Source organism: Henckelia pumila, chromosome 1 (assembly GCF_033568475.1).
Source record: "Henckelia pumila isolate YLH828 chromosome 1, ASM3356847v2, whole genome shotgun sequence".
NCBI classification, from domain to species: Eukaryota; Viridiplantae; Streptophyta; class Magnoliopsida; order Lamiales; family Gesneriaceae; genus Henckelia; species Henckelia pumila.
Genome location: NC_133120.1, coordinates 30,780,499 through 30,797,510, shown reverse-complemented (window position 1 = coordinate 30,797,510; position 17,012 = coordinate 30,780,499). Strand labels below are relative to the sequence as shown.

Genomic DNA, 17,012 nt, shown 5'->3' with positions numbered 1-17,012 from the left:
AATTCAATTATTAAAAAAAATTATTCGTATTGTCTCTTTATTTTTATTGTTATATAGAAATATTTGAAAATTATATGTTTGATTATTAAAAACGATCATAGATATATTTAATACACATATCACCAAGATCCATTAAAGCCGTGGTATATCAAAAGGAAAAATAGCAAGTTGATCTTATAACCTAATTTAATTGTGATTTCGACTCATTTATGAAATCAAATAGATATCCATCTTAGGCTGACAACGTTGCTCCGTACACCAAGTATTATCTCACATGATGTCAAATATTGCATAATGATTGATTGCCTGATGACTATTATTCACATCCGCGAAAAAGAGATTTAAGATTGAAAAAAAAAAAATAATAATAACAATAAAAGAAAGGAAGAGAAAATTAACCAAAATTTTCGGAATTAGACTGAAATCGAATTGTTAGTGACCAAATCCACAATCAGACCAATTTAACGATTTTATTCAAATATATATGATCAAATCATAAACTATATGAAATCCTATAAAGTACTACAATAATTGAAGACTCGATCCATTGCCTATATAACTTGTCCAAGCAAATCACACATGCACACCAACAACACACATGAACAATATCAAACTTGTTTACAATATTCTTCTTCCCCTCCTCCTTCTCCTTCTCTTGTCCGAATTCCATGTCTCGCACTCGGCGAAATGCCATCCAGAAGACAAGAAAGTTCTCCTCGCAATCAAGAAATACTATAAAAACGCTTACGACATGATCTCGTGGGATCCCCACACCGGTTGCTGCGGCTGGAACAGCGTCTCGTGCGGCGAGAACACCGATCGCATCGACGACATCGACCTCACCTACTCTACCGACATCACCGGAAACATCACCGACCTATTCGGCGATCTCCCGTACCTCGAATCCTTAACTTTGCACAAGATCCCAGGCCTCATCGGCACAATCCCACGTAACATCACCAAGCTTACTAAGCTCACCACTCTCAGTATCACCTGGACCAACATCTCAGGACCCATACCATCGTACCTCGGAGAACTCGAAACCCTGACATTTCTCGACTTGTCATTCAACAACTTGAGCGGTTCCATCCCGCCGTCCCTGTCTAATCTCAGGAACCTCGGGGGGCTGCGATTAGACAGGAACAGACTAAGCGGAAGCATACCTGAATCCTTGGGGAACTTAACCCCCAGTCTGCAGTATCTATATCTATCGCACAACCAGCTCTCCGGAACACTCCCGAAAGGATGGGGAGACCTGCCTTTCTTGATCATGGAGCTTCAACGGAACAAACTACAAGGGGATGTGACATTCTTGTTCGAGAAGAACAAAGGTATACAACGAGTCGATTTTTCGAGGAACCAGTTGGAGTTCGATATGTCGAATGCCGATTTCCCCGAGAGCTTGTTCAACTTGGATTTCAATGGTTCGCAGAAACGGTATCGGAACGGCCGGAACGGCCGTTCCGTAACCGGAACGTAAGGAACCTTGACGAAGTTCCAATTCTTGAAGGTAGATGCTTTGGCTCGGCGTTTTCCGTGATGAGAACGGCGATTTAACGGCGGAACGGGCGATAGAACGGTGGAACGGATCGGGATCGGAACAAGGGGAACTTTGAAGATAAATTTTTGCCCATTTCCATGTATTAATATTTGGAAAATGGAAATCCAGCCTTTTCTGCGAGGCCCAGAAGGCAGAAGAAGATAGACATTTAGTAGAGGGAAATTATTGAGACATGACTATTGACTAGTGAAAATAAAAAAATTAAAACTAAGAAGAAAAAGAGACATTAGCATGTTGTGACTTGTGAGTCTTGTAACTCACTGACTATGTCCTATCTTATTGTTTTTAAATGATGAAAACTTTTTTTTTTTGTTTTGTTTCGTAAAAAGTCGGATGTTTTTATTCAATAAACAGTTCGCCCGTGAATTACCCTTCCTCATCTTTTTATTTCGCTCTATATATCGGATCGATTTCTTCTCTCATTCTCATCATAATTCACGGCAAAACCAACCTCTTCCTATGCATTCTATTTCTCTCTATATATATTCGATCGATTTCTGCTCTTATTCTCAGTGTTATTCTTGTCTTCATTATTTCCTAAGAGATAAGTAATGTTTAAATTTTGATTATTATAATAATAATAATTTTTTGTTATAATGATATTTTTGTTTAGTTAGATTTTGATCTAATATTTTTTTATTACTCATCACAGTGTAATTTAATTAGTTCGTTGAACTCTGCTACGCATCTCTTGATCTTCTCGTATTTTCTTCGTACATGTTAAAGGTAAGTATCATCTATATTTAATTTTACTTTCCTGTAAATTATATTTTTGGTTAATTTTATTGAGATATAATATTGAAAATGAATTTAATTTAATTAAAAATTTTCCTTACGAATTTTGTGCTTAGATTAAAGATAATTATTGAATCTTAGATTATGTATTTTCGTACACCATTAACTTTACGTGCTAAAATAGTGTAGGAAAATCATACATATTTGCATACGTAAGGTTAATAGAAATTTTGTAAGATCACGTAAAGTTATTTTTTTTTTTGACTTAATATAACTTTTAATTAAAGGCCACGGTTGTGAATTTATGGCAACAAAATTAAATATGGGGTCTATTTAATAGAAATTATATTTAATTTAAATTTGTAAACGTTAAAATTATAATTCTAAGATTAGATATGATTAATAAATTACTATTGAAAGAATTCAACGAAATTATAATATCATCATTTGATTTCTCTATCTTTTGTATTTACATTTCAAACCAGAATATAGTGTGAATCAGTAAACCTTTTTGAACAATGGCTCCAAAACTCGATATTGGTTGGGAGTTTGGTAAACCCATCGGAGATAATCGAAAAACAATACAATGCAAATTTTGTGGAAAAGTTGTAACGGGTGGAATCACAAGATTAAAACAACATATTGCACATATTGCTGAAAATGTTGAGTCGTGCACTAAAGCTCCGAAGGAGATATTATTGATGTTACGAAAACATCTTCAAGATTCTAAGACCCAAAGAAATATAATCCAAAAAAAGAGAGAGATTGCAATCAATGCAATTCAACAGAGCATACATGGACTCGATAGTGGCAGTGACAGTGAAGATAATGATACGTTTGATGATACCAATGAAGATGCTTTAGAAGATATGGAAAGTAGGGCATTGCGAAAAGCGATGAAAGAAAGTCGTAAAACAAGAGCATTTGAAGAAGAGATGCATAAACGATATGGTCCAGGTAAATAAAGGCTAAGACAATGCTCGTTATATATATATATATATATATATATATATATATATATAAGTAATATTTTTTATAGATAAAAATACCAATGCTTGTTATTAACTTATTATTTAATTTCGGGAAATTTTGGTGGTAGTTCATCATCACTTGGTGAAAATCCTAAATTAAAAAAACAAATGTCTCGTAGCTTCAGCGTGAGAGAGGGAGCTCAGCTACCATCGAAAGGAATTGATTCTTACATGTTTCCATCGAAACGAAAGAGTATAAAAAGTTGGTTTGCTCCTGAAAAGGTTAAAGATGTTGGAAAGGCTATTTCCAAGTGGTTTATATACAATGCAATTCCATTTCATGCGGCAGATAGTGGTCCATACTACCAAGAAATGATTAATACTATCGCAGATGTTGGACCTGGAATACAAGGTCCTTCAGGACGTCAAATAGGTGTTGTTTTCTTGGAAGAGGAGGTGGAGGATATTAATGGATATTTAAATACATTAAAATTCAAATGGCCAAAGTATGGATATACAATAATGTGCGATGGTTGGAGCACACGCAACAAACACCCTATCATCAATTTCATGATATATTGTGACCGCAACATGATATTTCATAGTTCAGTGGATTGCACCAACAAAAGGAAGACATCTGATTTTATATTATCTCTTTTGAATAAAGTCATTGACGATTGAAAGATATTGGTAAGATGACAAAGGTAAAGAAGTGCATTGACAAAGCAAAGCAGATAACAAGTTTCATATATAACAGTGACAAAGTCGTGAACTTAATGAAAATCTACACAAATGATCGTGAACTACTGAGACCTGGAATCACTCGCTTTGCTACGGAATTCATTTCCTTGGAAAGTCTCGTTCGGTATTGTCAAGATTTGAAGAGATTGTGTACTTCAGTTGAGTGGACTGAGTACAACAATACAAGCAAGAGAAGGAACGTTGCCGAAAAAATTTCAGCAATCATTTTGGACACGAGATTTTGGAAGTCAGGTCGTGACATTTGCGCAGCAATGGAACCTCTTGTAAAAGTTATGAAGTTGGTTGTGAAAGAGTGGGTGCCCGGTGAGCCAACTTGTGGCTAAGGGCTTTGATGACTCTTTGTATAAACAATCTTTTGTTTAATATAATTTACACTTTTATTAATGGCAATGACTTTGTCTTTCTTCATATTGTGATATTGTGATATACTATTGTTGTTTTGATAAAGACCTTGAATATACTATAGTGTATGTAAGATGTGGTAGAACATGGAGATGTCTATCATGAAACACATCTTATAGTCACTGTATATTCTAAACTGTTCCTAGTCGATTGAGCCGTCCGATAATAAGGATAAGGATCGCTCGAGTTTGAGACTAGCATTTGCGATGCAGAGTACCACGTTTCATTGGTAAGGAACATAGAGATGTTCGAAGCATGCAAATGGATATTCATATGATGAATGATCGAACTACCCTATCCGGACTTTCCAAGTGGTTATCACTTATCGAGTGGATATAGTCCGCGGTTTTGGTTGTACACCATTAGTCCTTACTACTTGAGACATCATTGAGACTCTATATGCTAGTACTGTGCTTTGACTCGTTTACCGACTCTATTGGGGTCATCAGGTGTCGGGATTGGGTACAGTTACAACACATATAGGAGTCGATGCTTTGTTGTCAAGGATTCACCACATACTTGCGAGTGTGGATATCCTATGCGATCTGAGGAGATATTAGTGTGACGAATCTCTGGCCAGAGTACATGATGTGATTTAAGAAATGGTTTCTTAGTAGCACATGCGATGTCACTATTTGATCTTCAAGATGCATTGCATAGTTATCGAATCTCGAGCGACTCTCGATATACCAATGGTTGTTGATTCGATCGGGATATATGGATGAAGGGACCGTACTGTACGCTAACCAAAATCTACTGGTTCTTGTAGGCACTATCAGTGATACCTAGGGAATCATGGGGCGATGTTGCTAGGCGCTCATACCATGATTCGATGGGCAAGTCGGAAATTTTTGTTCCGAGTCACAAGGAGTTGTGAGCCCACGGCTAGCTGTATCCCTGAACCATTGAGGGTCACACAGTGTAATGGATTTTTAATCCCCGTTGAGATAGTTAAATTTAAAGAGTTAAATTTAATGAACGAAGAAGTTGGACTTCTTATTTAAGAGTAGAGGAGTAAGATTTCCTAAAATGACATAGGGATGGCCATTTTGGGAAATCAATGAATTCGGATTCAGAAAAATTTATCTTGACTTTAAAAGGTGCAGAAATGGTTTCTGTGCACATTGGTGAAATCGGTTTATCAATCGGAGTCACGATGAATTTTATATTAATTTCTGAACATGCGGGCTTTGCTTGACGGGCTTGAACTTATGACTAATGGGCCCTAAGCTGTTAGTGGCCTGCATTATAAATAAGTTATTGCAGTACAGAAATTACACACAACAGGTCACAAGGATTTTTCGAAAACCCTAGTCTATTTTTTAAAGGTGGCCGTCCCCCCTCTCTCCCTCTACTCGAGAAAAATCCAGCCTGTGATTTTGAATTACAGTCTGGTTTAACGGATCAAATTCGTTAATCTCTTCGTAGAAAACTTCTGATAGATTTTATAGTGCAATCTATCAGAGGGATTAAATCTCTGTTCGTGGACCTGATTGAAGAACAGTTCGTCCATCAGTTCCAAGGATATACAACAAGAGCAGAGAAATCTTTTGGTGTCCAAAATCTCGATTCGAGATTAAAGGTAAAATTTTTATAATTGTTATTTGATTTTTACACACACAATTTAATCGTAAGGTTGATACCCATTATGGAATCGTTTCATACAAAAATTTTAAACTTCCGCTGCACCGGGTATCAATCATAATTGATCTGAACGCCGCGTTTTACAACAGTGGTATCAAAGCCAGGTTGCTCAGATCAAGCGATTAAATTAATCGATTGTACAAAAATTTTTAGGCCTCGGTTTTTGAAACAAAATAAATATTTTTAAAATAAAAAATTTTTTCGGGCAAAAAACCCGGGCAGCGATTGGATCGCTGCCCGGGAGGGGCAGCGATGGTCGCTGCCCCGGGCAGCGCACGGCACTGCCCAGGGCAGCGATCGTCGCTGCCCTAGGGGCAGCCGGGCTGCCCGGCCCGGGAACGTCCCGGGCGGCCCGCGGGAAAAATTATTTTAATTTTTTAAATTAAATTTTAATATGTTAAAATTCTATTTTTGGTCCGATCGAAAATTGTTTTGATTGGTCCACGAGGCTTCGGATCGAATTGTTCGAGTCCGAAAATTTTAAAATTGATTTTTGGATAAATTTGAATTTTTGGAAAATTTTAATATTTTATCCTTTAATTGAATTTTGAAATTAATTAATTTTTGGTACAATTGATGATAAGATATGATCTTATGGATATATTGAGTAAAATATGATTTTATGTATAAAATTGGATTTTATAGATAAAATATGATTTTATTTGATAAAAAGATAAAATATGATTTTATATGTAAAATAAGATTTTATGTATGAGATATGATTTTATCTTTTTAAATTTAAATTGCCATTGCATGTTATCCAATAAATTAATTTTGAATTAAATGTTATTGGATAAGGATGATCGATTGCCATGACCAATTTTGTAGGTGTATGTTAGGAATTTACATTTGTTTTATTGTTGTTGGTTTTATTAATGGGCCTGGTTTATGGCCCAATATGAATGTCATATGTAATAAAAGTGGGCTTGGTTTATGGCCCGTTCCCACCCCTTAAAAATGTATCCCCTACTTGTCAGTATTATTTATTGTAAATACATTAGATTTAGTGGGAGATCAAGATATGAAGATGGAGGTGGGCCCAGCAGACAATAAAGACAGAAGAAATGTAAATTGGAAGCAAATGTAATAGGATTGCATTGCATACTGCATATTACCTAGGATTGGACTAAGACTCGTGATTGGCAACCACGGGTCGATTAGAAATGGAATCGATCATCCTATATAATATGTGATATTATAGTTGTATGCATGTTTTAGACATAATTGTGTGAATCCGACAAGCATATAAAATTTTAAAAATGATGAGACAAATTTTTATAATTAAAAATCCCTCATTTTAAATATGATTTAAAATTGATATCAATATAAATAAAGGAAATTTAAATTTGTTTAAATGTTCCTACCTTCCATCAACGATCAATGTATGAGATGCTACCCGCGGATACGGTCCGGCTCATATTATTGGGGGGGCCCGTTTGTCGGAAAGCTGTACATTGGATCGACACATGTTGTAAGTTGGGTGGAACTCCCATGGGATCGGCTCATATTATTGGGGGATCCACATGGCGACCGTCCATCACAACTTAATATTGATGGGTCATCTTGACATGTCACAATAAACGGCGTCATATTATTGGGCCCTTATTGGACATGAGGTAAAAACATGGAGGTTGCTTTGGAAGCAATTGGGCTCTACCATTTGAAAATTATGGTTGGCTGATATTATTCGGGACCATAAGTTTGTCAATTGGACTCCATGTTCTCACTAAGGAAAACAGTTTCCCGTTTTCACTAGAGGGTAGTGAAATCGTTAAAATAGTGGGAGTGAGATTCATAGAATAAATTTCGCCTATTTTATGTCTTAGTAAATTGCTTAAACAATCACTGATATTTGTCTGTTTCTTTTCAGTATTTCATACGATGAATTCGCGTAATCCACTTTTCTCGATCCTCGAACAAAATAAGTTGACTGGCGCAAACTATACGGAATGGTTCCGTAAGTTGAAGATTGTCTTGACTTCGGAGAAGATGCTCTACGTGTTAGAGAAATCTCCTCCGAAGGAAGCACCAGCTGACGTAAGTCCGGAGGAGTTAGCCAAGCTTGATACATGGTGGGACCATGATATTAAGACCAAATGCTATATGCAAGCCTCGATGTCTGATGAACTCCAGAGGCGATTTGAGGACACCGTGAATGCTGCTGACATTCACGTTCAACTCAAGGAACTTTTTGGGGCTCAATCGAGGGCTGAAAGGTTCACTACTGTAAAGGAGCTAATGACATGTCGCATGCGTGAAGGGACTTCGGTCCGTGATCATGGGGTACGAGTGATTTGGCTCATACAGAAGTTGGTAACCCTTGATTTGGTGTTGGAGCATGAACTCAACGTTGACTTACTACTTCTGTCTCTTCCTTCTTCGTTTGACGGATTTGTGGTAAATTTCAATATGAACAAGATAGAGGCCTCCCTTGAAGAGATGGTCAATATGCTTGTGACATATGAATCCACATTAAAGAAGGATAAACCGGCTTTCTGGGTGGGCTCCTCTTCTTCTGCTAAGAAGGGGCCAAGTACGAAGGGTAAGAAACGTTCTGCCCCACCCAAGAAAATCGAACCCGAGAAGAAGTACAAGACAAAGGCTTCAAACATGGAAAAATCCAAGGATGTTTGCCATTACTGCAAGAAGCCCGGTCATTGGAAGCGTAACTGCAAGGAATATCTAGAGCAGTTGCGAACTGCAAAGGGTATGTTCTATATTGAAATAAATGTTTCACTTAATACTACTTCTTGGGTATTGGATACCGGATGTGGATCTCACATTTGCAATGATTTGCAGGTGATGACAAGAAGTCGCAGGCTTAGGATGGGTGAGACCCAGCTGAGGCTCGGAAATGGTTCAAGAGTTGAAGCAAAAGCCGTGGGAGATGTTTATTTAATTTTGCAGAACGGTTTTAAGTTACTTTTAAGAGATGTTTTATTTGTTCCGGATTTGATTAAAAACATTATTTCTGTTTCTATGCTTGATAGAGATGGTTATTCTTGCAATTTTGGGAATGGGATTTGCAATATTTACAAGAATGAATGTTTGATTGGAAATGGACAACTTGAAAACGATCTATACAACTTAAAACTAAAAGACGTTCCAATAAATTATGTTGATAAACCGGCAACAACAAACAAAAGGAAAATCGATAGCCAAAACCCGGCAAACCTTTGGCATGCAAGGCTAGGTCATATTTCCTCAAGGAGGATGAACAAGCTAGTGGGAGAGGGCATGTTTGATATGTCTGATATTAACTCTCTACCTACTTGTGAATCCTGCCTAAAAGGAAAAATGACTAAATCTCCTTTTAAGGGGAAACCTGAGCGTAGTCAAAATCTGTTGGATTTGATCCATACAGATGTTTGTGGTCCATTTAGAGTTGGGACTCAATATGGCCACACCTACTTCATTACCTTTACTGATGATTATTCAAGGTATGGGTATTTATATTTAATGAAATATAAGTCTGAAGCATTTGAAAAGTTCAAAGAATTCAAGGCTGAGGTAGAAAACAAGCTAGGTAAAAGTATTAAAGCACTTCGATCGGATCGAGGTGGAGAATACTTGAGTACCGAGTTTTTGGACTATCTAAAAGAGAATGGGATTCTCTCTCAGTGGACTCCTCCTATGACACCACAGCTTAATGGTGTATCGGAGCGTCGTAATCGAACTTTGTTGGACATGGTTCGATCCATGATGAGCTTCACTGAGCTTCCACCTTCGTTTTGGGGCTATGCTCTTGAAACGACGGTATTGTTGTTGAACAACGTCCACACTAAAGCAGTGGACAAAACACCATACGAGTTATGGAATGGCAAAGATCCTAAGTATTCGTACTTGAGGATTTGGGGATGTCCTGCTTACGTGAAGCGGACAGTGGGAGATAAGTTGGATAGTCGATCCAGCTTATGTTATTTTGTAGGGTATCCGAAGAATTCAATCGGATATTATTTCTATTATCCTGCTGAAACAAAGGTGTTTGTTTCAAGGAATGCCACCTTCTTGGAGAAGGAGTTCTTATTGGATAAGAAAGGCGAGATGATGGAACTCGAAGAAATTCGAGAAGAACCCAAAATACAAAATAACGATCCTACACCTCAGGAACCATTGCTGGACACGCCTGTACCTAGAAGATCCGAGAGGACTTCTAGACCTCCTATTCGATATGGTCTTCTTCTTGAAGGGGATCAAGATGAACCCGATATTGGATGTGATCCAAGAAACTTCAAGGAAGCAATTTCTGACGCGGTTTCAAATTTATGGCTTGAAGCTATGCAGTCGGAAATAGATTCGATGCATACAAACCAAGTTTGGTCTTTAGTAGATCCTCCCGATGGAATTGTTCCAATAGGGTGTAAATGGATCTACAAGAGAAAGCTTGGGCCTGATGGTAAGGTATTGACCTACAAGGCGCGATTGGTGGCGAAAGGTTATACTCAAAGACAAGGAGTTGACTATGATGAAACCTTTTCACCAGTTGCAATGTTCAAGTCCATAAGAATCCTTATTGCCATAGCTGCATGGTATGACTATGAGATATGGCAAATGGATGTGAAGACTGCTTTTCTTAATGGAGACATTAAGGAAGAGATCTATATGAAGCAGCCTGAGGGGTTCACATCCATGGGAAGCGAGCATAAGGTATGCAAGCTTCAGAGATCAATTTATGGTCTAAAACAAGCATCAAGAAGTTGGAACAAAAAATTTGATGAAACAATAAAAGATTTTGGTTTCATCAAGAATCCGGAGGAACCATGCGTGTACAAGAAAGTAGTTAAGGATGCTGTGACATTCTTAGTACTTTATGTTGATGACATCCTACTCATTGGGAATGATGTAGGGATGTTGCAGTCAACAAAGATATGGTTATCAGGTAGATTCTCGATGTAGGATTTGGGTGAGGCATCCTATATTCTTGGGATACAGATCTATAGAGATAGATCTAAGAGAATGATAGGACTCACTCAATCAACCTACATCGACACCATATTGAAACGGTTTTCAATGGATGGGTCCAAGAGAGGACATCTACCCATGTGTCATGGAGTTTCTCTATCCAAGTCTATGTGTCCCAAGACGGATGAAGAGATAGAGAAAATGACACATGTACCATATGCGTCAGCCATAGGTAGTATCATGTATGGGATGATATCTACCAGACCGGATGTAGCATTTGCTCTGAGTGTCACGAGCAGATATCAAGCTAATCCCGGTCAAATGCATTGGAAAGCCGTGAAGGACATTCTTAAGTACTTACGAAGGACTAAGAATATGTTCATGGTATATGGAGGAAGAGAACTAAAATTGGAAGGCTATACCGACTCTAGCTTCCAAAGTGACGTGGATGACTCGAAGTCAACCTCTGGATTTGTGTTCATGCTCAATGGCGGTGTTGTCTCTTGGAAGAGTTCCAAGCAGGACACCACACCGGATTCCACCACTGAAGCTGAATACATTGCAGCATCAGCTGCTGCTAAAGAGGATGTTTGGATGAGGAATTTCGTCCAAGAGTTGGGCGTCATTCCTGAAGTTGTTGGTCCAGTCCCGATGTACTGTGACAACACGGGTGCCATTGCTCAGGCAAATGAACCAAGGTCTCATCAAAGATCCAAACACGTACTGAGGAAATACCACATCATCCGGGAGATTGTGGAAAGAGGAGACATCACTGTCGAAAGAGTGGCCTCTGCAGACAATATCGCTGATCCACTTACTAAGCCCTTGCCAGGACCATTATTTGACAAACATCGCGAAGCAATGGGTCTACGTAGTATGACTAGTTGGCTTTAGGGCAAGTGGGAGATTGAAAGAGTGGGTGCCCGATGAGCCAACTTGTGGCTAAGGGCTTTGATGACTCTTTGTATAAACAATCTTTTGTTTAATATAATTTACACTTTTATTAATGGCAATGACTTTGTCTTTCTTCATATTGTGATATTGTGATATACTATTGTTGTTTTGATAAAGACCTTGAATATACTATAGTGTATGTAAGATGTGGTAGAACATGGAGATGTCTATCATGAAACACATCTTATAGTCACTGTATATTCTAAACTGTTCCTAGTCGATTGAGCCGTCCGATAATAAGGATAAGGATCGCTCGAGTTTGAGACTAGCATTTGCGATGCAGAGTACCACGTTTCATTGGTAAGGAACATAGAGATGTTCGAAGCATGCAAATGGATATTCATATGATGAATGATCGAACTACCCTATCCGGACTTTCCAAGTGGTTATCACTTATCGAGTGGATATAGTCCGCGGTTTTGGTTGTACACCATTAGTCCTTACTACTTGAGACATCATTGAGACTCTATATGCTAGTACTGTGCTTTGACTCGTTTACCGACTCTATTGGGGTCATCAGGTGTCGGGATTGGGTACCGTTACAACACATATAGGAGTCGATGCTTTGTTGTCAAGGATTCACCACATACTTGCGAGTGTGGATATCCTATGCGATCTGAGGAGATATTAGTGTGACGAATCTCTGGCCAGAGTACATGATGTGATTTAAGAAATGGTTTCTTAGTAGCACATGCGATGTCACTATTTGATCTTCAAGATGCATTGCATAGTTATCGAATCTCGAGCGACTCTCGATATACCAATGGTTGTTGATTCGATCGGGATATATGGATGAAGGGACCGTACTGTACGCTAACCAAAATCTACTGGTTCTTGTAGGCACTATCAGTGATACCTAGGGAATCATGGGGCGATGTTGCTAGGCGCTCATACCATGATTCGATGGGCAAGTCGGAAATTGTTGTTCCGAGTCACAAGGAGTTGTGAGCCCACGGCTAGCTGTATCCCTGAACCATTGAGGGTCACACAGTGTAATGGATTTTTAATCCCCGTTGAGATAGTTAAATTTAAAGAGTTAAATTTAATGAACGAAGAAGTTGGACTTCTTATTTAAGAGTAGAGGAGTAAGATTTCCTAAAATGACATTGGGATGGCCATTTTGGGAAATCACTGAATTCGGATTCAGAAAAATTTATCTTGACTTTAAAAGGTGCAGAAATGGTTTCTGTGCACATTGGTGAAATCTGTTTATCAATCGGAGTCACGATGAATTTTATATTAATTTCTGAACATGCGGGCTTTGCTTGACGGGCTTGAACTTATGACTAATGGGCCCTAAGCTGTTAGTGGCCTGCATTATAAATAAGTTATTGCAGTACAGAAATTACACACAACAGGTCACAAGGATTTTTCGAAAACCCTAGTCTATTTTTTAAAGGTGGCCGTCCCCCCTCTCTCCCTCTACTCGAGAAAAATCCAGCCTGTGATTTTGAATTACAGTCTGGTTTAACGGATCAAATTCGTTAATCTCTTCGTAGAAAACTTCTGATAGATTTTCTAGTGCAATCTATCAGAGGGATTAAATCTCTGTTCGTGGACCTGATTGAAGAACAGTTCGTCCATCAGTTCCAGGGATATACAACAAGAGCAGAGAAATCTGTTGGTGTCTAAAATCTCGATTCGAGATTAAAGGTAAAAATTTTATAATTGTTATTTGATTTTTACACACACAATTTAATCGTAAGGTTGATACCCATTATGGAATCGTTCCATACAAAAATTTTAAACTTCAGCTGCACCGGGTATCAATCATAATTGATCTGAACGCCGCGTTTTACAACAGGTTGACCAAGACAACAAGCCAACTCTGTCAATTATATATGAAGCAATGGATAGAGCTAAGTTGTCTATAAAAGAAAGTGTCAAGGACTGGAAATTGTATTGGGATGTGATTGATGATCGTTGGTATAAACAATTACACCAACACCTACATGCTGCAGGTAAATGAGGTTATATTTACATAAAACAAATTCATTATTTTAGTTGATAATATATTTTTAATATATTGATTGTTTCAGCGTATTTTCTGAATCCAATGCTCCAATATTCTGGAACTTGTGTTTATACCGATGAAGTAAGACGGGGATTGAAGACAGTAATCAAGAGATTAGAACCCGATTTAAATGCACAGGCTTCAATGATCAATGAGGTATGATTGTTATAAATTTTACATAACATGTTTTATATTGAGTACACTATTGTTTTATGAAACATGTTTTACAAATTAAATTGTTCACGGAACAAATTGGAGAGTTTGGGTCCCCACTTGCAAAAATGGCAGTTAAAAAAAGTCTTCCAGGTTTGTGCTTATTTATATTTTCCATAAATATTAAATATGTACAATATATATCATATGTTTTTCTATCAGCTGAATGGTGGAATGAGTATGGTGAAGAAGCTCCTCATCTGAGAAAAATTGCAATTAAAGTCCTTAGCCAAACATGTTCATCTTCTGGTTGTGAGAGAAATTGGAGTACATGGTCTTTGATACATACCAAGCTTCGCAACCGTTTGGCAATAGCAAAGTTGCATAAATTGGTATATGTCCATTACAATATGCGATTAAGAGTACGAAATTTGATGCATAAAAATGAAGATGATGATTACTACAGTCCTATAGATCTTGATCACATATTCAAAGATGATGATATTTTAAATGAATGGACAAGAGATAATGAACCTCCTGTATTGCAAGACGATGACTTAGAATGGTTAGATCAAGACCATGAAACTTCAAATTCCCAACATCACAACATCACACCTAGTGGTCAAAGTCATTCAAAGAAGACGAACAACGAGAGGAGCTCAAGATTATCAAAAGGCAAAGAAATCGTCTTAAGTGACAGGGATGAATCTGAAAATGATGACAGTGATGCTAGTGGTGATGGAAACAATCAAGAAAGTGGTAAAAAAAATCAAGGTGATGATCAAGGACGTCAAGATAATGAATATGATACTAGCATGTCATGGGCACGAGGGAAAGAGAATTATTATGCCACACAAGACACTGATCATGGGTATCGCCCTGGGATAGAGGCACAACGTCGCTTTTTAGCAAGTTTGACAGGGTTCTCGAGTGCCGAAGATGATGAAAATTTGAGTGGATCTTCACATTCATATATGGGTGTAGAAGAACAAGTAAAAAATCTTGGCTTGGGGGGTCACCATCAATATCAATCTGGAGATGATTCGAGAAACTACTATTGAAACTCTCAATCTTTTGGTCATAGTGCCAGCGGATATGATGAACCAGGATTTGGGTATTCTCATGGTTATAACACAAGACGGGATCATTTATCATCTCAAGCAAAGGGAATCGGAAATTATGGATTTGATGGGTCATCTAAATACACCAGTTCCGAAAATAATCAATTTGAAGAGTATTCTAGTAGTGGACAAAATACATATAATGATCATCAATCATTCACAGCAACTGGTTTTAGACATGATGATCATAATTCGATATCTTCAAGTGGCGCTAGTAATTCTTTTGGGCATCAAGAATTTGGAGGCTATCACCGTCGTGACGACACATTATTAAATCCACGTTCATCACACAATACCAATTCGGTTTCAAATCCCCTATTCAGTTAATATCCAGGTGAACAATTGAACACTAGTTTATATCCACAAAGATATGATGGAGATCAATTTTCTCAACTTAATCCCGGTAGAGAGTACACTGATGATTTTGTTCCTCCACGCCATTCATCATGGTATTAATGTCGATGACATTACAGGTACTTTTCTATATAAATATTGTTAAAACAATTTATATGTAAATATATTAGTTTTTTTTTACTTATATTTCATTTAGCAGTGTAATTTTATTCTCATTTCATAAGTGTAATTTAGTATGTTTAACATTGATTTGACTAGGAACATTGGAAAGTAAAGAACAACAATCGATGTAAGATGGTGAATCTCGGTCTTCTTTCCGCTCATCCATCGACGAAAGATTAATAAAGAGGAGACCAAGAGTTAACTATTTCTATTGAGAAATTTTCATTAGAAAGTGTGATAAAAATAAACCAAGTTAATTCTAAAGTATTTCTATTTAAATTGATGTTTAATAGTTTGTAACACCATGTTATTTAAGATTTTATGCATAATATTAGTCTATCACGTTAAATTGATCTTAGTTATGATGAACATATAAATTTTCAACTGAAAAAATTTCAAAAATTCAAAGGGTTACATACTAAATTTTTTAAATAATATATTTAAATTTTGAAGAGTTGAGAATATTTTATATGTATTAATGATTTAAGTTGTGTTACATAAAATTTTATAAATTAATTTAATTTCTTATTTACTTCAAATAATCTATTTTTATGATATTCATTTCAATTTGGTAGATCTAAATAATTTTATGAAATCTTCAGTTTTTAAATATTTATAATATTTAAAAATTAAAATCCGTTCCGCGACCGTTCCACGAAATTTCATTGTAACTGGAACGGTGGTCTCCGTGACGATGTCCGCGACCGCGATTGCGAACCATTTTCAACCACAACAAGATTTACGGGAGTCTGCCGCAGAGCTTGGTGAAACAGGAGAATGCTTATCTGAATGTGAGCTACAATAGGCTTTGCGGGAAGATTCCGGTGGGCGGGAGACTGCAACAAATGGGCTACACTGACTTTTTCCATAACAGATGTTTGTGTGGTGATCCGTTGCCCCAATGCAATCATTAATCACTTCTGATTGGAATAATGTTTTCGAACTCATGTGATGCATGTGTCATGAATCATGATGATGGAGTTTGTACTATAATCTTGGAGTACTTATTTGGGATAATAATAAGCATCGGTCATGTTTATGCCCTACATAACTAAATTGTATTGGAAAATTATTCTCATGCGACTCATTAAAAAGTGTCGGTGGGAAATCAAATTTATGACTATTAGTCAAATAAGGGTTATCTATTTTATTAATTCGGACACAGATGATGTGCATATTAAATATAGACTTATTTTATATAAAATTAAACATAAGCAAACACAGCAAAATAATCTCAATTTTTTAAATCCAAATCCTATTCAAGTAAATGAGTCTAT

At 37.1% G+C, this 17,012-nt stretch overlaps 1 protein-coding gene across 1 annotated transcript; it reads left to right on the top strand.

Moving 5' to 3' along the window:
• The first annotated feature begins 598 nt into the window (after positions 1-598).
• LOC140860845 (polygalacturonase inhibitor-like) lies at positions 599-16,649 on the top strand. Its single transcript, XM_073263850.1, has 2 exons — positions 599-1,416; positions 16,457-16,649. Exons 1-2 carry the CDS (start codon positions 599-601, stop codon positions 16,647-16,649), a joined length of 1,011 nt encoding a protein of 336 aa, XP_073119951.1.
• The last annotated feature ends 363 nt before the right edge of the window (positions 16,650-17,012 follow it).